The sequence below is a fragment of the Pelophylax lessonae genome, assembly GCF_965119305.1.
Source record: "Pelophylax lessonae genome assembly, chromosome: 2".
Taxonomy (NCBI): Eukaryota; Metazoa; Chordata; class Amphibia; order Anura; family Ranidae; genus Pelophylax; species Pelophylax lessonae.
In genome coordinates, this window is record NC_138769.1 from 172,283,217 (window position 1) to 172,305,822 (window position 22,606).

Consider the following 22,606-nt stretch of genomic DNA (forward strand, 5'->3'; position numbering starts at 1 on the left):
TGACACACAGCACGCATCCCTCTATTGAGTTGGGTTATGTGTTATTCTGACACTGCTTGTTACAAAACTGAAGACCTATAGCAGGAAGTGGTAGTATACCCCCCTGGGACTGCCCTATGGGCGCAGTCAAACTTTTCCGCCTAGTGTCCTACTCCGGTAGGGGGCAGCATAAACCTAAGGGTCACGAAGATATGGAGCTGTGTTCGTCAATGAACATCAGAGAAAAGGATTTTACAGTAAGACAAAAATCCAGTTTTTCAATTGCACATTTATTGAATAGTCAAAAAAAACAGTGCCTATAGTTTGTGCTGCTATAACAAAGCCTATGTTATGCTACATGTTCACCTTGTTGATTCATACAGTAAAAGGGAAAAGACTAAGAAATGAGTGTGCTTAAAACTATGAGCCGAATACTCACCGAGGAGCATGATCATGGTATAAACTGGTTAAGTTTTTGTGACAAATGCACGCTTCCTTTTTTTTTTTTCTGGGTACAATTGAAATAAGTGACGATAATGTAATTTTGGAGTCTCACAAAGGTTCAGTGTTGGGGAAAGGAAGTGCTGTGGCAGTCATAAGACACACATGTTCTCTAGTCACGATGTCTCAATCATCATGGCTTGCACGCGCCCAGTAGAGTTTAAACTTTTGTTCTTGAATTTCGCATGTAGCTATTATAATGCTTAGTAGTTACATTTATGAAGCACAGACCATTGTGTCATCCAGACAGTTATTGTGTTTTATCTATTGTGCTGAAACTAGGAGTTATCCAGATACCATATCTTCCTAAATGTATACCTCACTCATAGTAGAGCTCTGTGGCATCTTGTGTGCAAATCTCTGTGGCATCTGATGTAAATATCGCTCTCCGTTATTTGTTTATTTACTGTGATGCTAAACTGGATCCAAATGTGGAATTTGTTTCCTCATAATAATGCCTCTTTACTTTCCAGTTTACAATGTACTTAATGGAGGGGGCGGACCTTTCAGTCATCTGCCCATCCTCCATTCATAATTGGCTTCTATGAATGAAATGCATAGTACATCCTATGAATTAAGGAAGTGGGCGGAACGGGCTGCATTATGGGGCAGTCTTGCTGAGCGTGCAATAATAAGTCTAGTGCAAAGCCCACATGAGCACAAAACAACATTGCTATTTATCCAGCCCTGCACTAATATAGGGTTAATGCACTGGTGAATTTATTTGGAAACTATACTCAACTCTGCTCGAGTAATGTGGGCTCCCTACCTGGCCGCTGACTTCAGGCGGCCAGTTTCCGAGCCTCGATTGGCAGCGTCTTTTTTTTTTGGCCAGGTGGGGATGATGACCTGACACAGGTAAGTAATTTAATTTTACTGCAGAAAAAACAAAACATGTCTTTACTGCATTAAAATTCCTGCCTGTTCGCCATTTTTTTTTATTTTAGCCCTAAAGTGAAGTGCTGTGCATACAATTATGCTGCCTCTTCCTATCTTTCAGTGCGATGAAGTTTCTGCCCACTGCTGTACCCCCAAGGTTTATGGGTTTCCTCTGTTTTGTCTTTGCTGCCCAGGAGTTATAATCACCTCCTAGCTACACAGCGTTTTCTGCTTCCACAGTTGGTTTGTAGGTACCCATGGTGGTGCTTGTTTTTTTTTGTTTTTTTTAGTAGTTGCCATAGTGGACCGCAGCATAACGGTTCCTAAGTGCTAGGGGACCAGTCCCGGAAAGGTCCTAAGGCTGTCAAAACTTTTCTGGTCCATTCATTACTGGAAGCTTTTTTTTCAGAGCCTGGTCTACTGATACATTTTCCCTACAATACGCTTTACTGAGCGTTAATATATTGATATATTATCAATCAACTGTGTTTACACTTTTTAAATCATAATGACAGAAACTACCCAAATGACCCTGATCAAAAGTTTACATGCCCCAGTTCTTAATACCGTGTATTGCCCAATTTAACATCATTGACAGTTTGAGTATTTGTGGATGAGGCTCTACATCTGGTAAAGCTGCCCATTCTTCCTAACAAAAAGCCTACAGTTCCTGTAAATTCCTGGGCTGTCTTGCATGAACTGCACATTAAGATCTCCCCAGAGTGGCTCAATGATATTGAGGTCAGGCCACTCCAGAACCTTCACTTTATTCTGCTGTAGCCAATGACAGGTCGACTTGGCCTTGTGTTTAGGATCATTGTCATGTTGGAAAGACTCCAAGTACGTCCCATGCGCAGCTTCCGGTCTGATGAATGCAAATTTTCCTCCAGTATTTTTTGAGAACATACTGCATTCGTCTTGCCATCAATTTTGACCAAATTTCCTGTGCCTTTGTAGCTCACACATCCCCAAAACATCAGCGATCCACCTCCATGTTTGACTCTTGGCCTTGTTGACTCTTCTCCAAATGTAGCGTTTATGGTTGTGACCAAAAAGCTAAATTTTGGTCTCATCACTCCAAATGACTTTGTGCAAGAAGGTGTGAGGCTTGTCTCTGTGCTGTTTGAGTGTTGAAAGCGGGATACTTTGTGGCATTTGCAAAGTAATGGTTTTCGTCCGGCTTTTCGACCATGCAGCCCATTTTTCTTTAAGTGCCTCTGTATTGTGCATCTTGAAACAGCCACACCACATGTTTTCAGAGTCCTGTATTTGTGGGTTTTTCTTTGCATCCTGAACAATTTTCCTGGCACTTGTGGCTGACGTTTTAGTCGGTCTACCTGACCGTGGTTTGGTTTCAACATAACCCCTCATTTTCCACTTCTTGATTGATTAGAGTTTGAACAGAGCTGATTGGCATTCTCAATTCCTTGGATATCTTTGTATATCCATTTCCTGTTTTATACAGTTCAACTACCTTTTCCCGCAGATCCTTTGACAATTCTTTTGCTTTCCCTATGACTCAGAATCCAGAAACGTCAGTGCAGCACTGGATGAAAGATGCAAGGGTCTGTCATGAGTACAGAAACTCATTGACCTTTTATACACACACACACACACACACACACACACACACACACACACACACACACACTAATTACAAACAAACAGATCATAGGTGAGGAATGGATGGTTACCTTTTAATAGCCTTTCAAACCTCTTTGTGATTTTTGCCAACTTGTGTGAATGTTATCAGGCCAAAATCACCAGGGTATGTAAACTTTTTAAATCAGGGTCATTTGGGTAGTTTCTGTTATAATTTAAAAAGAGTAAACACAGTTGATTGATAATAAATGGCTTAGGCCCAACGCTAACCATGAGTGAAAGAAAAGTTTGTGTTCATATTCTCGGAAAGATGGCCAAGTAATCATAAATTCTGCCAGGGTATGTACACTTCTAAACACAACTGTAGATAGTGATACACTAACAAATTGAAGCCAAATTCCAGCTTGCACTGCAGTTACACAGGCAGATACAGCAATAGTTTTTTCCTTTTGGGATAAAGGGTTTTACATGAATAAAACCTGATCATTTTAAGCCCCTCTGTCAGTGTCTTCGCACTGATACATTTGCAGGAGAACCTGTTGTGTTGAAAAACAGACTTACTGGCCAGATCCCAAGTTAAAAATAAAGGAAAGAAAGCCTAAAAAAGAAAACTATTGCAGCCCTCAAATCTCAGAATTAGTAAGCTGCAATTTAATGTTTGCTTTTGGGTTTAATACCACTTTAAATTTATGCAAAGAACCTATGATGCCAGACATAGCATATCACAAGGGTAAATGTGACTAAATGAAAAGACTCAGCGTGGTACAGGCAGTACAGGAATAAAGCGAAAGGTGGGCATAGTAACATGTTGGAGATCTGCTTGTTCTGACTAATCAGTTATATTGTAAATGAATGGGCTGATAGTGACTAATTCTGCTTCCGCATAAATCTGACTGTAGAAGGCTTTTCTTCGAAACAAATGAAATCTATTCGTTTACTGGCGATAACCCAGCTTCCAGCACTGTAAGCAAGATTGTCCTCATAGGTCATTACTGTTAATTATTGTTAACTCCAGTTGTAGATGGCAGTATGTCCTTTTTAAATTTGCCAGGTAAAAACACTTTTTATAGTACATGAAACTTTCAGAAATGACTGTTCTCTATGTAACTCAAATATTCTCTAGCACCAGTGAGGGGTCCAAGCTGTGCTCTGCAGGGTCTCTACATAAATGAAAACGCTGTGCATTGAAAGCTGTTCTTTTCTGAAGATTTGGTATGTAGCTTAGCTTGATACAAGTCGAATTGCAAAATTGTTGCTGATTTCAGTGCATTATACAGGAGATGAAAATTATAAAAAGTTAATTGCTTCCTCCCAAAAACGTTTTTTCTCTTTTTGTTCATTGACGGACACAGCTGCTGATTGTCATAACCATTGGGTTATACTGCCCCCTACAGGAGTAGAACACTAGGCAGAAAAAGAATCTGGCTATGCCTTTGACCTACGCCTTTTTCTCTTACGTCCTCCAACAGTCGCCGCCTCTCCATATTCGTCACTATGGGGTTATTGACCTTTTCTCCGTAGGAGTAGCTAGGCAACAGAATGTCAATATTAAAAGCTTTTAGCATATCCCACCCCCAGGGGGTGGTCCCCTCAGTCAATACCCTCCTGCTTCCTGTATCCATACCTCAGTTTCATTGTCTAGCTTTCAGGAGTAGCAGGCTGTTTCTGTGCTGGGGCTTTTTGTCTCAGCCTTTATCTTTTTTGATTTTATTTGAGTGTTTTTTCTCTATTTTTACTTAGCTGTTTATTTCTTCAGCTTTAGTTAGTTCTTCTGATGAAGAGGATCGTGCGGGCTGGGTCTCGGACTGGCCCCCCTGGTCGCAGGTTGTGTGTGTCAGTGGCTTCCCAGCCTGCCATCGAGCGTTCAGTCAGGTTTTTTTTCCTGGCATGTGTGAACGACCCATCCCTGTTCGCTGCAGGGATGCTGCGGTGAGGTGGCTACCTCACTGGACGCCATGCGGTTTCGCACCGCAGTTCTGCTGCGTCCTGGCTGCGACTCTCCCTGTCCTCTGTGCAGCGGCTTGATCGCTTGGGCGGGCTCCCCACGCCATTCAGAAGGTAAGTGCATCTGTGTGGGGACCTGTCTGTTTAGTGGGTGTCAGTCTGGGACTGTGTAACCCTGCTTTTCTGTACACACTATTGGTCTGTTTTGCTGCCTTCTGTGGGCTACAAGTAGGGGGGCTACCCTGCACTGTTCTGTGTTTCAGACTGTGTGCTTTTTCTGTGTGACAGGCTGTATGCTGTGGGGCATGATGTGACCATGTTTGTGCATACATGCGGCCGCTGCTGCGGTCCACCATTGTTTTATTATACTGCAGGCGTGTGATGGCGATTACTGTATACAGGGAGCGGCGTTTTTGGCGCCAAGCGCCGCCATTTTGGCGGCGATCGCTCCAGCCTCATGTCAGCGCTGCATGATCTCTGCCTTTGCATTCCTCCTCCGGCGGCCATTTTTTTGTAGCCTTCCATAGGCTTTATAGGAGCGGTCGTTATTGCATCACTTCCTTTTCCCTGAGCACAGCGATCGATGCAGCAGCCTAAGTGATCTCTTACCTTCTCTTATTCCTGTATTTATTGCCTAAAGTTTGTACTTCTCCCTGTGGGGGTCGGTGTGTGCTGTGTGTGTGCGGTGGGCTGCGCTCGCCGCGCTTTTAAAGGGGCAGTTACCCTGTTTTTCCTGCAAACTTTTGGGGGGCATGGATTCTCAGGAAAGCAAATTTCCTCCCACTTTAATGGGAGGCCAAGGGGCTGCTGCTGCTCCCCCCGAGGGGGGCGATTTGGCTACCATTGTGGCTAACCTGGCTGCTCAGGTGCAGATGCTTGTGGCTGCTCAATCCACAAAACGGCCCAGAGTTTCAATCCCCTCTGATTCAGAGGGCGATGGGGCTGCTATGGCTGGGGTCCCCTTATCGGGGTCCCGTTCGTCCCTGGACTTTGCAGGGTCGGAAGGGGAGGCAGAGGTTGAAGGGGTTGATGATTCCCCCCCTGGCTCGTCTGAAGAGCTTGCAATCATGGATGAATTGGTTGCTTCTATCAAACAAACGCTGCATTTGCAGGATGAACCATGTCCTCCTGCCGTCCTGGCCTCTTATGGGACGCAGCGGAGACGCAAAACATCGCATGTTTTCCCTTGCACTGTGGATTTTCAGCGCGCTGTTAGTGAACAATGGCGAAATATAAAGAAGCCTTTTGCTGTGCCAAGTAGGTTCAAGCTGCGTTATCCCTTCACGCCCGCCACTGATGAACGCTGGTGTGTGCCGCCTCCGGTGGATCACGCGGTGGCGGTTTTGAATAAATCTACTGCGATTCCGGCGGAAGATACCCCGGTGTTCCGGGACCCCACGGACAGGAGACTGGAGTATCTTGCCCGCCATACTTACTCGGTTACCGGTTCCATGCTAGAAGCTATTTTTGCTTCCTTTATGGCAGCTCAGGCTGTCGCAGATTGGACGCAGGTGCTCAGGGGCGTCCTGGTGGCTGATTCTGCCCCGCCGACAACGTTGGCTATGGTGGATCAAATTCATCGGGGTGTCATGTATTTGTGTGATGCGGAATTAGATGTAATCCCTTTGGCTGCACGTGTGCACAGCGTGGCTGTGTTGACGCGCCGCTTGATTTGGCTGAAATGTTGGTCTGTGGACCAATCTTCTCGCAAAACTTTAGCTAATCTGCCCTATACGGGTTCTCGCCTTTTTGGCGACTCCCTGGATACGCTGATAAAGGGGATCTCTGGGGGTAAGAGCACGCTCTTGCCCCAGTCTCACAAGGCTAAGGGTGCTCAAGGTAAGAAGCATGCTTCGTTTAGGCCCTCTCAGGGGTCCTTTCGTGCCTTTCGGTCGCACTATAAGGGCAAACCGTTCAAAGGTCAAGGCTCCCAAAAGAAGCCATGGACAGGTAAGCAGAAGTCCGGCCAGTCCGGGTCTGCTGCCCATAACAATGCGGCCTGAAGGGACGCCCTCACCCAGTTCTGGGGTGGGGGGACGTTTGCTCGGTTTTCTTCAACCCTGGCTGGCCCGCGTTCGGGACAGGTGGGTTCAGGAGATCGTTCGGTCCGGTTACAAGATCGAGTTCCTCTCTCGGCCGGCGAGCAGATTTTTTCCCTCAAACCTTCAACTGTCTCCGGAGCGTTTGCGGGATCTGCACCTGGCAGTGCGGGACCTGCGGGCTCAGAGAGTGGTGGTTCCGGTGCCTCATCGGGACAGATTTCGGGGGTTTTATTCGAATCTGTTCACTGTGCCCAGGAAGGAGGGCAAGGTACGTCCAATTCTGGACTTAAAAGCTCTGAACCGCTTTGTGCGGGTTCGCAAGTTCCGCATGGAATCCCTGCGCTCGGTGGTGGCTGCTCTAGTTCCGGGAGAATTCATGGCATCCATCGATTTTGAAGGATGCGTACCTTCACATCCCCATTTTCGAGGGTCACCAGAGGTACCTTCGATTCCCCATTGCGGAGGATCCTTACCAATTCGTGGCGTTACCCTTCGGTCTCGCTTCGGCTCTGCGGGTGTTCACCAAGGTGCTTGCACCGGTTCTGGCTTTATTGAGAGCCCAGGGCATCTCGGTCCTGGGGTATCTGGACGACATTCTGGTTCGGTCTGCGACCAGTCAGGGTCTGGTGAGGGCCCTGTCCGTCACGATGCAAACTCTACAGGAGTTTGGTTGGACGATAAACTTTCCAAAATCGACGCTGTGCCCGTCGGTTCGTCTTCCCTACCTGGGAATGATCCTGGACTCTGTTCAGGCGAAGGTCTTCCTGCCGGAAGACAAGCTCAGGACACTTCAGGAAGAAGTGAGGTCCCTCCAGGACGTTCCGTGCTCCTCCCTCCGGACGGGCATGAGGTGTCTAGGTTTGATGGTCTCGGCTTTCGAGGCGATTCCCTTTGCCCAGTTTCACACGAGGGGTCTCCAGGCGGAGATTCTGTCCAGGTGGGACGGGCGACCACAATCTCTGGATCTTCAGATCTCGTTGAGTCTTCTCACCAGAAGGGATCTTCTGTGGTGGCTCCAGTCCCCTGCGGTGTCGGGGGGCAAGTCTTTTCGTCCTCTTTCGTGGACGGTGATCACCACGGATGCCAGCCTGTCGGGCTGGGGTGGTGTTCTGGGCGTTCTGTCCGCCCAGGGTACTTGGTCGGAGGGGGAATCCTCCCTTCCGATAAACATTCTGGAATTGCGGGCGATAAATCTCTGCCTTCGAAGTTGGACGGACAGGCTTCAGGGCCGTCCGGTTCGGGTGTAGACGGACAATGCCACAGCGGTGGCCTACATCAACCACCAAGGGGGCACCAGGAGTGCCCGAGCGGCTCGGGAGGTGGCCGATATTCTGTCCTGGGCCGAGACGCACGTCCCGGCGATCACGGCGGTTCACATTCCGGGGGTGGAGAACTGGCAGGCGGATTATCTGAGTCGCCAGACTCTGGACCAGGGGAATGGTCGCTCCACCCGGATGTCTTCCAGATGTTGTGCGCGAAGTGGGGTCTCCCAGATGTGGACCTGTTCGCATCTCGTCTAAATCACAAGGTGGAAAGGTTCGTGGCAAGGACGCACGATCCTCGGGCAGACGCGTCAGACGCGTTAGTGGCTCCATGGCATCAGTATCGACTGATGTATGCATTCCCACCAATTCAGTTGCTATACCGGTTCCTTCGCAGGTTGTCCTCAGAACCGCTCACGGTGATTCTGGTGGCGCCAGACTGGCCTCGCCCGGTCTTGGTACGCAGACCTCGTGAATCTGGCGGTCAACGCTCCATGGCGTCTGCCTCTTCGAGAAGATCTTCTGTCTCAAGGACCGATATTCCATCCTGCTTTACAGTCGCTGGCTTTGACGGCCTGGCTGTTGAAACCGAGGTCCTGAAGGATAGGGGTCTCTCCCCGGAGGTCATTCATACTTTAATCAATGCTAGAAAAGCCTCTTTGGGGAAGATTTACTACCGTACTTGGAAGGCATATTTTGCCTGGTATGAGTCCAGGGGGTTTTCCCCTCGCTCATACTCGGTGTCTAGGGTGTTGTCTTTCCTTCAAACGGGTGTGGACCAGCGTTTAGCGTTGGCCACGATTAAGGGTCAGATTTCTGCGCTGGCCGTTCTTTTTCAACGCCCTGTGGCGTCTAATTCTCTGGTTAACACCTTTGTTCAAGGGGTGCGACACCTGGTCCCTCCTCGGAGGGAGCCTTTGCCTCCATGGGACTTGAACCTCGTTCTGTCCGTGTTGCAGCATGCTCCCTTTGAAAAGATCAGGGAGATCTCATTGCTTCTGTTGTCTAAGAAGGTCGCTTTTTTGGTGGCGATCACTTCGGCTCGCAGAGTGTCGGAGCTGGCAGCCTTGTCCTGCAGGTCTCCGTATCTGGTGCTTCACTTAGATAAGGTGGTCTTGCGACCTAATCCTTCTTTTCTTCCGAAAAGGATCTCGGAATTTCACCTCAATGAGGACATTGTCTTGCCTTCACTTTGCGCGAAGCCTAAGCATCCAAAGGAAGTGGCTTTGCATTCCTTGGATGTTGTTCGGGCGATCAGGGTTTACCTGTCAGCGACAAAATCTTTTCGCAAGACGGATTCTCTCTTTGTCCTTCCTGAGGGACCTCGGAAGGGCTTGGCGGCGTCGGCTTCTACCATTGCCAAATGGATCAGACAGACTATTGAGCAGGCATATGCTTTGAAGGGCAAAGTTCCCCCTATGCCTGTGAAGGCGCACTCTACCAGATCTCTGAGTACGTCTTGGGCCTGTCATCATCGGGCCTCTGTGGCCCAGGTGTGTAAGGCGGCGACTTGGTCGTCCGTTCACACTTTCTCAAAGTTCTACAAGGTGGATGTTCAGGCATCGGCAGATGCTTCCTTTGGCCGCAAGGTTTTTAGTGCGGCAGTACCTTAGGGTCCCTTGTTTTTGGGCCCTTGGCTGTTTTGGGATGCTTTTATCCCTGGGTTATTTGTTTTTCCTGGGTTATTGCTCCTGTTGAGCAAGTTTTTTTCATGCTGCCCAGCTGGTTTCCTTCCTTTTGGTAAGGTTCCTTTCTCTGATGTGGGTCCGGCGTTGCCTTAGGCGCGACTGCGTTTTCCCACCCCTCATGTATGCACTGCTTTGGGACGTCCCCATAGTGACGTATATGGAGAGGCGGCGACTGTCGGAGGACGTAAGAGAAAACGGAATTTTTGTAAAATCTTACCTGTAAAAATCCCTTCTCTGAGTCCTCCGACAGTCGCCGCCCCCGCCCCTCTTTTGGGGTTTGTTTATGTACTCTACTGCTATTCTACTGAAACTGAGGTATGGATACAGGAAGCAGGAGAGTATTGACTGAGGGGACCACCCCCTGGGGGTGGGATATGCTAAAAGCTTTTAATATTGACATATTCTGTTGCCTAGCTACTCCTACGGAGCAAAGGTCAATAACCCCATAGTGACGAATATGGAGAGGCGGCGACTGTCGGAGGACTCAGAGAAAGGAATTTTACAGGTAAGATTTTACAAAAATTCAGTTTTTCTGCCTAGTCAGGAGTTAAGGACATAGTTCCCTGCTTGGGATCTCTGGTCCTGGCAATTTTTTTTAAATGGAAATTTTTTCTCTTGTTTTTTTCCTGTGAGATCTACAATCAACTACCAGACAGGGCGACGGGCCGAATAATCTAGATCTAGTGGTCACCCTAGTCTGGCCAGTGAGCGCGCGCAGACCAAGTTTCGCGCTTGGTCGGCTGTGACATAGCCCCATCGGATGGAGGCTGGCCTACGAGTTAAACACCTTGCGAGGTCGCATACGACCGGGTCTTGGCCCGAGTCGCACCATTCCTCCTGGCCGGCGCCCCCCCAATTTCGATGGAGGGGTTGTCTGGAGCGGTGCCCACTCGGTTCCTAGTAAGATGGGTAGCTGTACCCCCGCCCCCTCCCCCTGGAGGGTTTTAGAGTGGACGTGGGCCCATCCTTGGGATGGTCGGACCCCTGGGTTCCCCTCCTTTCTGTCAGGTACCCCCCTTTAATTTCCACTTATGCTGGGGCTATTTGGGTGGTCTGGTCCAACTTCTAGGGTGGGGACAGAGCACTATACTGGGGATGGGGGCTGGGGGGGGGGTCGCAACCAGACAATTGGCTGTGCGTTGGTGGTTGTAACTGGTGGGGGCTCCTGCCAGGGCCCATTGTCCTGCCCGACTAAAATTTTATGTCAATAGCACCTTTCTAAATATATTTACCTAGAAAAATGGTGACGTGTTCAATACTTATTTTACCCGTTGTATGTTCTTGGGGAACAGTGGTAAAATTCGTATCATGGCTGAAGCTGCAGCCATGATCCTGCGATCATTCTTTAGAGGCAGTGATGCAGTTTCTTGAATAAGTGATCCGAGCAGCTTAACATCCACCTGTACACTATAACAAGCAGTGGAGGGATGACCAACCCCATTGCTCGATAAAAAGTTTTTGGGCTCTCCTGTTCCCATGGGGAGCCTGAGGCCGCTCTGGTTTGTCACCCCAGCTGACCATAGAGACGAAGGAGGAATTTCCATTCCTCAGTCGACTGCATGGTGTATAAAACCATAAGAGGCTGGCTAGTAAAGCAGCTAATCAAACCAATCTCAGATTGGCTGCTTTTGGGGGCACAGGAAAGGTATAGGGTCTAATAGGCCCCAGATCTTTTAATAAAGAGTACCTGTCACTGCCTATGCTTTTACGAGCCAGTTTTAAAGCACAGCATGTTTAGTATGTATTTACTTGGCGCTTTCATCCTAATCCTGACTATCTAAGTATTCAATGACCTGACATTCAAGATTAGTCTTTTCAGATTTCATTGCCTGCATACTAGTTCGAGTGATGTCAGATGACAGCCTTGGCGCATTCACATTTAAAAATAAGTCAACAATGATAGAATTTACATTTCTCCAAACATTTTGACTTTAAGTGCCTTTTGCGTCCTCTCCTGGATCCCCTTAAGGCACTAATGACATGAGACGGTAACCACACTCGTGCCTTACGGTAGGGAAGCGGTTACACCTGGATCATGGTTAAGGCTATAACCATGATCCCAATATTTTTAGAGCTGGCTATTCTCTTTCATGTAAAAGTAATCCTAGCGGCTGGGTAGCTGCTGGAATGCTTTTACAGGTGGCAGAAGCATCCAGCTCCAGACTGAGGAACTGAAGTTGTTCCTCCCTCTGTTTGACATCAGAACCTGGAAGCGACTCCTGGTCAGTGAAGGATGCATTGGAGCCCAGAGGAGAGATGGGGGGGTCTATTTCATAAAGATCCTTTGTGACAGCAATAGCAGTGACGTACTGTTTACATTCCTTGTGACAGCAATAAAAGTGATCAATACTTTTTTTTTAAGAAACAGTTAAAAAATATACTAAAAAAGCTCCCCCCCCCCCCCCTCCATCGTGTTCAACAGCAGTGGCAAACAGTGAGGTATCACTGCGATCCTCTGAGCGAAAGTAATAATTCTAGCACCAGACCTCCTGTGTGCATGATTTTTTTCCCCATTGAGATCTGATGTCTTTTCAAAGTGTTATAAAATATATTTCTCTAGCGCTCATTGACAGACGTAGTCCTCGGTGATACAGCACCTTCGGGTTATGTTGCCTCCACAGGAGCAGGACTAGACAGGAAATTAAAAAGCTCTGGCCACACCCTAGGGGCAGTCCCAGAGGGTATATCCTCTCTCTCTCTGCCTCAGCAAATCAGTTATTTTCTGTCTAGTTAGGAGTAAGGACCTAGATACCTTGCTGGGATCTTAGGTCCTGGCAAGATTTTTTTCTTAAAAGATTTTTTTAGACAGCTTTTTTTTCTCCAGTGTTCCTGTGAGATCTTCAAGCAAGAAAGCTGAACTGGGCGACGGGCTGGATGTTGAGATCCGGTGGTCACCCCAGTTCAGCCTACGAGCGCGTGCAGGCCATAGCTCCGCGCTGGGTCGGCCGCGACAAAGTCCCATTAAAGGACTAACCCCGCGAGTTAAACGTCTCGCTGAAACGCCAAAGACCATGAGTCACGGCGTCCATATCGGTCGACAGCCCTCCCGCCCCGGTGGAGAGGGGTACTGTCAGGAGTTGGTGCCCGCCTGGTTCCGGTATGGTGAGTAGTATGTTCCCCCTTTTCCCCTGACGGGTCTTGTGGTGAACGCGGGCCCCTCTCTGTATGGTAAGATAGAGTCCCTCTCTATCCTATAAATGACACAGATCCTCCTATTTTGAGTGTGATTTTATGTGCAAAAAGCCAGGAGGCTTGGTTTGGGAGCTAACAATCTAATTGTATACATGTTAAAAAGATTGTAATCAGTGGCATTCTGGGAATCTTACGGTGATAAATATAAGCTACCTACCAGTCAGAAGCCACGGACATGTAGACTGCCTTCCTAATCAGATCTCCAGCTATTAGCAGGCCTCCCGAATGGCCATGCGGTCCGCCAGGGCCGGTACCGCCAACCACGCCAAATCCCCATGCAGAGAGAGTGTTGTGTGCTCTGCAGCACACCGCTATTCAGTACAGGCCGCCGCCATTTTTTTTTGCTGGATCCCACGAGCCGCCATTTTGGCGTAGCCTCGTGTCTCCAGCATGGGGGCGGCCATGTTTGAGGTGATCCAAACACCTCGTGGAGCTAGGGGAGGCGCCGGAAGGCGTGCAGAGGGGCGGAGCCGCCTCCTTTCTTCCTGGGCAGCCAGCCAAAAGACTTCCTGTTTGTCAAGACAGCGCTGTAACCTGTTGCAGTTAAACTCTGAGCATCAAGTGGTGAGCCTGGGGGTTTATCTATCTCTCTCTCTCTCGATCGATAGGGATCCCTAGCAGGTAACACTAAGGGGCTTTTTGTGGCGCTGGGGGTCTGAAAAAAAAAAAAAAAAAAAAGTTTTTTATTTTTGAATTATATTATCCAGGAAGTGACTGGAATTATCATGGACCCTGCCACACATATTCCCCCACCTGTTTCCCTCGAGGGGGCCACGGGACCCGCCGGTGCACAGAGTGTAGAGTCATTTACAGCAATTTTGGAGTCTATGGTGGCTCGGGTGGAGGCGGCCTGTCAGGGACGGGGGTCAAGGAAGCGACCCCCGCCTACCCCTATACTATCTGACACCTCTGACTCAGATTCAGAGATGGTCACTGCAGTTGCAGGTTCCTCTGCAAGGGCTATTATCTCAGGTAAAGCTTCCTCAGACAGTGAGGAGGACGTTTCTTCTCCCGCTATAATTCAGGAAGAAGCATTGGTGGACGCACTAGTTGTGGCAGTGCAGGAAACCTTAAAACTTGAGGCTTTACCGGCAGAGGCAACTGAAACAGAGATTCCTTTTGGTACTAATAAGCCCATCAAAACGGTGAAGGTTTTTCCTGTACCCAAGTGTTTCGGTAATCAGATTAAAGGAGAATGGGAGCATTCTAAACGTACCTTTACTATTTCCAAGCGTATTGCTAGACGCTATCCGTTTGAGGAATCCATCATTAAGAAATGGACGGTACCACCAGTGGTGGATCCACCTATTTCCAGGCTGAATAAAGCCACGGTTATCCCAGTGGAGGACACTTCGTCCTTTAAGGATCCGGTGGATCGAAAGATGGAAGCAGAGTCCCGCACCATCTTCTCTCTGATAGGGTCAGCATTTAGACCAGTAATTGTTATTGGTCTAGTTTCCCAGACACTTACGGAATGGGCGAGTATGGTACGCCAAGACCTTAGGGAAAAAGATATTCCCCAGGAGACATCTGATTTGATGGAACAGATTATACAAGGGCTACAGTTTATCTGTGACGCAGCCTTGGACACTACTCCCTTATTAGGGCATGCATCTATGTCATCGGTCATCCTCAGACGTGTGCTGTGGTTAAAATGCTGGTCAGCTGACCTAGGTTCCATAAAGACCTTGACAAATCTCCCTTTTTAGGGGAATCGTCTATTTGGGGCCAACCTAGATGAAATCATCAAGGATGCCACTGGGGGCAAGAGCACTTTTTTGCCACAGGCTGCTAAAGCTAAGGGACCTCGCAACAAGCGAGGACCTTTCTTTACCGCCCATAAAGGGCGCCCGGCTGGTACAAGCGGGAAAGGCAAGACTCCTCCAGGAGGATTCAAGAAGGGCTGGTCGGACAAGCAGAGGACCAACCCAGCCAAACCCGAAGCAAAGGAGTACACAGCCTGAAGGTGCGCCCCCACCCGGTTTCAGGGTGGGGGGACGTTTTCACCTGTATTCAGGACATTAGATCGAGCATCAACCACTACTACCAGTGCGATTCTTCCCTTCCAACATTTAAGTACTACAGGAAGCGGTAGTTACCGTTCCCTGAATAGATCTTTTCCTTTACCTTTTCCTAAGATTAGTCCCTATACCTCACAGGAATCGGATCTGGTTGACCAGATAGGCCAAGTAGCCTCTAGTCGGGTGACTTCGGTCCCTGAGGTTCAACCAGAAAAGATCACCCTTCCTGATAGCAATCAGGTATCTGATAAATGTGTGGGAACAGAAAACGACCAGACTTTCTCGGATGGTCGGGGCCAGATACCTCTAGGGACGCCTGGTTCAGATTCTATCAGCGCCAGTGGTCCTAGAAATTCTAGGCTGGCCTCCTCAAGCCGGCCTGGCCGACTTGGACATGCTAGTCGCAGACGTTCCGTGGGAACTTCGTCTCAGGGAGTGTCTGTGGTCTCAAGGACCAATTTATCATCATGCTTTACAGTCGCTGGTTTTAATGGCCTGGCCATTGAGACCCAAGTACTGAAGGACAGAGGTTTGTCAGCTTCAGTTATTCCTACCCTTATTAAAGCAAGGAAAGCGACTTCCAGCAAGGTCTATTATCACACATGGAAGACTTATATTTCGGATTTCCTCCACGTACCTATTCGGTGACTCGAATATTGGCCTTTTTGCAACAAGGGGTTGAGCAGAAGCTAGCCTTGAGCACCATCAAGGGTCAAGTTTCAGCATTAGCAATCTTCTTTCAGAAGCCTTTAGCTACCAAGTCCTTGGTGCGGAATTTCATCCAGGGGTGCGGCACCTGGCTCCACCAGTCCGCGCGCCCTTACCGCCCTGGGATCTTAATTTGGTTTTGTCGGTTCTACAGAAACCTCCCTTTGAAAACATCAGGGAGATTCCCTTGCTTACTTTATCCCAGAAGGTGGCCTTCTTGGTGGCTATTACTTCTGCTCGCAGGGTGTCAGAACTGGCTGCATTATCATGCCAGTCCCCATACCTAGTGATTCATAGGGATAAGGTAGTACTTCATCCTAAGCCATCTTTTCTTCCTAAGGTGGTTTCAGATTTTCATCTGAATGAAGATATTGTACTACCTTCCTTGTGTCCTCAGCCCAAGCATCATCGGGAACATGCGTTGCATTCCTTAGATGTGGTTCGGGCAATCAGGGTATACCTGAAGGCTACGGAATCATTCCGTAAGACGGATTCACTTTTTGTGATCACGGATGGCCCCAGAAAGGGTTTGCCTGCATCTGCCGCGACCATTGCCAAATGGATTAGACAAACGGTGGTACAGGCTTATTCTATTAAGGGTCAGAGTCCTCCGTTCCCTGTTAGGGCGCACTCCACTCGAGCGCTCAGTACTTCCTGGGCCTTTCGCCATCAGGCGTCAGTGGTCCAGGTATGTAAGGCGGCCACCTGGTCGTCGGTACATACCTTTACAAAATTCTATAAAATTGATGTGACGGCATCGGCAGATGCCTCATTTGGCCGCAAGGTTTTGCAGGCCGCAATTTGAGGAGACCGGCGGTCTACCTCGAGGGTTTTTTCTGTTTGAAAAAAAAAAAAAAAAAGAAAGATTTTTTCTCTTTTTTGTTGAGTCTCATCATTAAGGATGAGCATTGTAAACTTCTAGTTGGCACCGGTTGGGCCTTCTAGATTGGGATTTGATTTTCATTTTCCCACCCCTCATTTGTGATACTGCTCTGGGACGTCCCGAAGGTGCTGTATCACCGAGGACTACGTCTGTCAATGAGCGCTAGAGAAAAATGGATTTTTGTAAAATCTTACCATAAAATCCTTTTCTCTTAGCTCATTGACAGACGTAGTCCCCGCCCCTCTGTTTTTTGAGTTGGGTTGGGTTAAAATCTCTAAAGACTGCTTTTTCACGTAACTGATTTGCTGAGGCAGAGAGAGAGAGGATATACCCTCTGGGACTGCCCCTAGGGTGTGGCCAGAGCTTTTTAATTTCCTGTCTAGTCCTGCTCCTGTGGAGGCAACATAACCCGAAGGTGCTGTATCACCGAGGACTACGTCTGTCAATGAGCTAAGAGAAAAGGATTTTATGGTAAGATTTTACAAAAATCCATTTATACACACACACACACAGTGCCTTGCGAAAGTATTCAGCCCCCTTGAACTTTGCGACCTTTTGCCACATTTCAGGCTTCAAACATAAAGTTATAAAACTGTAATTTTTTTGTGAAGAATCAACAAGTGGGACACAATCATGAAGTGGAACAAAATTTATTGGATATTTCAAAAAATTTTAACAAACAAAAAACTGAAAAATTGGGCGTGCAAAATTATTCAGCCCCTTTACTTTCAGTGCAGCAAACTCTCTCCAGAAGTTCAATGAGGATCTCTGAATGATCCAATGTTGACCTAAATGACTAATGATGATAAATAGAATCCACCTGTGTGAAATCAAGTCTCCGTATAAATGCACCTACACTGTGATAGTCTCAGAGGTCTGTTTAAAGCGCAGAGAGCATCATGAAGAACAAGGAACACACCAGGCAGCCCTGAGATACTGTTGTGGAGAAGTTTAAAGCCGGATTTGGATACAAAAAGATTTCCCAAGTTTTAAACATCCCAAGGAGCACTGTGCAAGCGATAATATTGAAATGGAAGGAGTATCAGACCACTGCAAATCTACGAAGACCTGGCCGTCCCTCTAAACTTTCAGCTCATGAAGACTGATCACAGATGCAGCCAAGAGGCCCATGATCACTCTGGATGAACTGCAGAGATCTACAGCTGAGGTGGGAGACTCTGTCCATAGGACAACAATCAGTCGTATACTGCACAAATCTGGCCTTTATGGCAGAGTGCCAAGAAGAAAGCCATTTCTTACAGATAACCATAAAAAGTGTTGTTTAACGTTTGCCACAAGCCACCTGGGAGACACACCAAACATGTGGAAGAAAGTGCTCTGGTCAGATGAAACCAAAATCGAACTTTTTGGCAACCATGCAAAACGTTATGTTTGGCGTAAAAAGCAACACAGCTCATCACCCTGAACACACCATCCCCACTGTCAAACATGGTGGTGGTGGCAGCATCATGGTTTGGGCCTGCTTTTCTTCAGCAGGGACAGGGAAGATGGTTAAAATTGATGGGAAGATGGAGGAAGCCAAATACAGGACCATTCTGGAAGAAAACCCGATGGAGTCTGCTGATCCAAAACATAAAACGTAGGTCTACGTCGCCAGACGTTAACGAGCCACTTTGCCGCAGTAGCAGCACAGTGACCAGTGGTAAAGTGGTTAAACTAATAACACACAAAGAATGAAATGTTGCCATGTTTTTATTGAACACGCCATGTAAACCTTCACAGTACAGGTGGAAAAAGTATGTGAAACCTTGGATTTAATAACTGGTTGAACCTCCTTTGGCAGCAATAACTTCAACCAAACGTTTCCTGTAGTTGCAGATCAGATGTGCACAATGGTCAGGAGTAATTTTTGACCATTCCTCTTTACAGAACTGTTTCAGTTCAGCAATATTCTTGGGATGTCTGGTGTGAATCACTTTCTTGAGGTCATGCCACAGCATCTCAATCGGGTTGAGGTCAGGACTCTTGACTGGGCCACTTCAGAAGTCGTATTTTCTTCTGTTTAAGCCATTCTGTTGATTTACTTTTATGCTTTGGGTCATTGTCCTGTTGCAACACCCATCTTCTGGTAGACAGATGGCCTTAAAGAGGAAGTAAACCCTCCTCTACAACTTGTACCTATAGGCAAGCCTATGATAAGGCTTACCTATAGGTACTGTAAATATCTCCTAAACATGTACCGTTTAGGAGATATTTACCTTACATGTCGCCAGTGACGTCACTGGCGCATGCGCTCTGAAGGAACGGCCGATCGTGCCGTTCCTTCAGAGCCCCGTGCCGTGACTGTCGGCTCCCGCGCGCGTGCGCGGGAGTGACGTCACCGCGGCTCCGGCCAATCAGATGGCCGGATGCCGCGATCCCGGAAGACGGGCGACTAGACATGTCGCCCGTCATAGAGGTGAGTGAGCGGCACGGCGGGGGCTCGTTCTGAGGTAAGTATTGCATAATGAGCTAATATGCGATGCATACTAGCTCGTTATGTCTTTCTTTTGCAGGGTGTAAGAAAAAAAAAAAAAAAATTCATACGAGTTTACAACCTCTTTAAGTTCTCCTGCAAAATGTCTTGAAAAACTTGGGAATTCATTTTTCCTTTGATAGCAATCCGTCCAGGCCCTGACCATGATGCCCCCACCACCATACTTCACAGTTGGGATGAGGTTTTGATGTTGTGCTGTGCCTCTTTTTCGCCACACATAGTGTTGTGTGTTTATTCCAAACAACTCAACTTTGGTTTCATCTGTCCACACAATATTTTGCCAGTACTGCTGTGGAACATCCAGGTGCTCTTGTGCAAACTGTAAACGTGCAGCAAGGTTTTGTTTGGACAGCAGTGGCTTCCTCTGTGGTATCCTCCCATGAAATCCATTCTTGTTTAGTGTTATACGTATTGTAGATTCGCTAACAGGGATGTTAGCATTTGCAAGTGACTTTTGTAAGTCTTTAGCTGATACTCTAGGATTCTTCACCTCATTGAGCTCTGTGCTCTTGCAGTCATTTTTACAGGACGGCCACTCCTAGGGAGAGTAGCAGCAGTGCTGAACTTTCTCCATTTATAGACAATTTGTCTTACCGTGGACTGATGAACAGCAAGGCTTTTGGATATAATTTTATAACCCTTTCCAGCTTTATGCAAGTCAAAAATTCTTAATCGTAGGTCTTCTAGAGCTCTTTTGTGCGAGGCTTACCTATAGGTACTGTACGGAATAACATGTTCCGTTTAGGAGATATTTACCTTTAATGCAGCCAGTGACGTCACTGGCGCATGCGCTCTGAAGGAATGGCTGATCGTGCCGTTCCTTCAGAGCCCCGTGCCGTGACCGTCGGCTCCCGCGCGCGTGCGCGGGAGTGACGTCACCGCGGCTCCGGCCAATCAGATGGCCGGATGCCGCGATCCCGGAAGACGGGCGACTGAACATGTCGCTTGTCATACAGGTGAGTTAGCGGCACGGCGGGGGCTCGTTCTAAGGTAAGTATTTCATAATGAGCTAGTATGCGATGCATACTAGCTCATTATGTCTTTCTCTTGCAGGTTGTAAAAAAAAAAATGTTATACGAGTTTACAACCTCTTTAATGGGTGTTTAGCATGTGAGAAACAGTTTCTTCCTATGTAATGCCACACGTAAATTTGATTGTATCTGACCCCGCTGATTAGGTGCAGCATATCGTACAGTCACTTAAGGTATAAGAACATTTGTGGCCTCCATTCCTTTTGTTACTGTTCTGAGTGCATGGAATGCATAAATATATCTTACAGGTTGTATAACCATGTAACCTTTTTATTGAATGCTGAATAATCTTGAGCTGTATCTGTATCTTTTTTGACTTGTGTTTTTGTTTTTCCCAAAAAGGGTAAGTTCTGTTCTCCCTCCTCCTCCTACAGTATTTGTAGCTGCTGACTTGAAATCTTTTGGGGTAGACAGGAGCTCCTCTTTAAAAATCAGATTTAAAAAAATATCTAAGCACACAAGAGTTTTTTTACAAGTTTTTAAATTGTTAAACATTATTTATTTTTTTTTTTTTTCATTGTAGGATGAAGCAAATATAAATGAGATTGCAATCACACACCATGTAAAAGAGGGATATGAGAAGGCTGACCCTTCGCAGTTTGAGCTGCTCAAGGTACTTGGACAAGGCTCCTTTGGAAAGGTGAGTGTTTAATGGCATGTGTATATAGGCACAAACCTTCCCCTCTGTTTATTTTTCCTTTTTTTTTTTTTCGTGTGTGTTTTGAGCTTTCACGCTTTTTCCTGCGTTTTTGGGCACTTGGGCGTCTTTTCTGCTCGAAGGCTCCTTTCAAAAACATGGGTGGGGTTTTTTTTCTGCCTCTAAGAGCATATGCCTGTAAACTCCTGAAAAAGCCATAGTGTGCATGGCAGAAAAAAATGAGAGCTCACAAAAGCCTGTAGGTGCAGCTTCTTTGAGCCTCTTTGAGATGCAGTGTGCATAAGCCCTTAATGTTGCGGCTGGAGCTGCATGATTCTGAATGAAGATGATGATCACGATTCTCTTGTGATTCTCAGGCGTAACAGCTTTCACTCAAAATTAAGCTAACTTTACTGTTTAGTGTTTTTTTTTTTTTTTTTTAATTCATTGAAATGTATTTTCTCTATCGTCCATCGACAGACGCAACCTCATCTTGATCAGCTGAATGGGTTATGCTGCCTCTGCAGGAGTAGTCTAGGCAGTAAAAAAATGTTTGCATGTACACGCCCACGGGGCTGTCCCCGCAGGCATAACCCACCCACACTCAGCTCAGCAAACCAGTTTGTTTCTGCCCAGAGAAGGAGTAGGACCTAGGTTTCCTGCTGGTACTCTGGTCTGTTTTTTTAGTCTTTTCAGAATATTTTATTTTATTTCTCTTTACTCACTTACTTTACTTTGCTAGCTAGTGTTCAGGGGGATTCTCCTGGTGATCTACAAGTAATGCCGGCTTCTGCTTCGCACTGGATAATCTACATCCTTATGGTCCCCCCCCCCCCCCCCCCAGCCTGGCCTATGAGCACGAGCAGGTTATAGTCCTGCACTAGGCCTCGCCACGACGATGCCCCTTTCCAGATGGGGACGAGCCTGCGAGCAGATGCCTCGCCAGGACACGATGACCTGGAGTCGCAGCGTACCCCTCGGCTGGCAGCACCCCCACTTCGGGTGGGAGGTGGTCTGTCTGGAGCGGAGCCCACCCGGTCCATGGTTTGGTCAGTAAATGTGACTCCCCTTTGCCCCTGGTGGCCTTGGGGGGGGTATGTGGGCCCTCCCCTGGGAATAATAGGAATTATACCTTCTAAAAGATTCCCCTGGCCTGCCCGGTACCAGGTCTTTGTGCCTGTCTCCCTCTCCCGTCCACGCGGGGGGGGGGGGGCAGCTATGTGGCTGAGGGCGTCTGGCACCCTGAGGGGGTAGCATTGTACCTTGTGGATTGTTGGGTCTTTTACTGGATCCTGTAGGCCTCCATTGTGGCGGTCCCTGGCCACATGGCTCGCCGTGGGCGCCGCAATCTTAAGTGTGGGCAATGTACAGCTTTCTCCCATTTACATGTATGGGGCAGCCATTTTCCCTGAGCTTCCTATTGTAATGTATTGTCAACCATTGTTGTGTAGTCCTCTGTACTGCACTAAGCAGCGTGACCTTTTACATCCAGGTGTGATCACTTCCTGTGCTTCTGCTTCCTGCTGCTTGCCGAGGTCATTTCCTGTCTCTCTTCTCCATGTGCTGAGGACGATCGGAGGTGGTACAGTACTGGGGTCTTTGCGGGCATATCCCTGCACACTCTGCTGTTTGTGTGTTTTAAGGAGGGACTCTGCATACTGCGGCGATCGGTGGTGGGAACCGCGATCTGCGCTTCTTAAAGCTACAGTACTCAGTTTTTTTTGGTAACTTTCATTATGG

The 22,606-nt window shown here is 47.6% G+C and overlaps 1 protein-coding gene across 2 annotated transcripts in view; it reads left to right on the forward strand.

Moving 5' to 3' along the window:
* RPS6KA3 (ribosomal protein S6 kinase A3) overlaps positions 1-22,606 on the forward strand; it is a 319,536-nt gene that overhangs the window by 109,787 nt on the left and 187,143 nt on the right. For both annotated transcript variants that reach the window (XM_082245344.1, XM_082245345.1), the window contains one exon: positions 20,753-20,869. In XM_082245344.1, the coding sequence (XP_082101470.1) occupies positions 20,753-20,869 (117 nt within the window). The remainder of the gene's footprint in view (positions 1-20,752; positions 20,870-22,606) is intronic.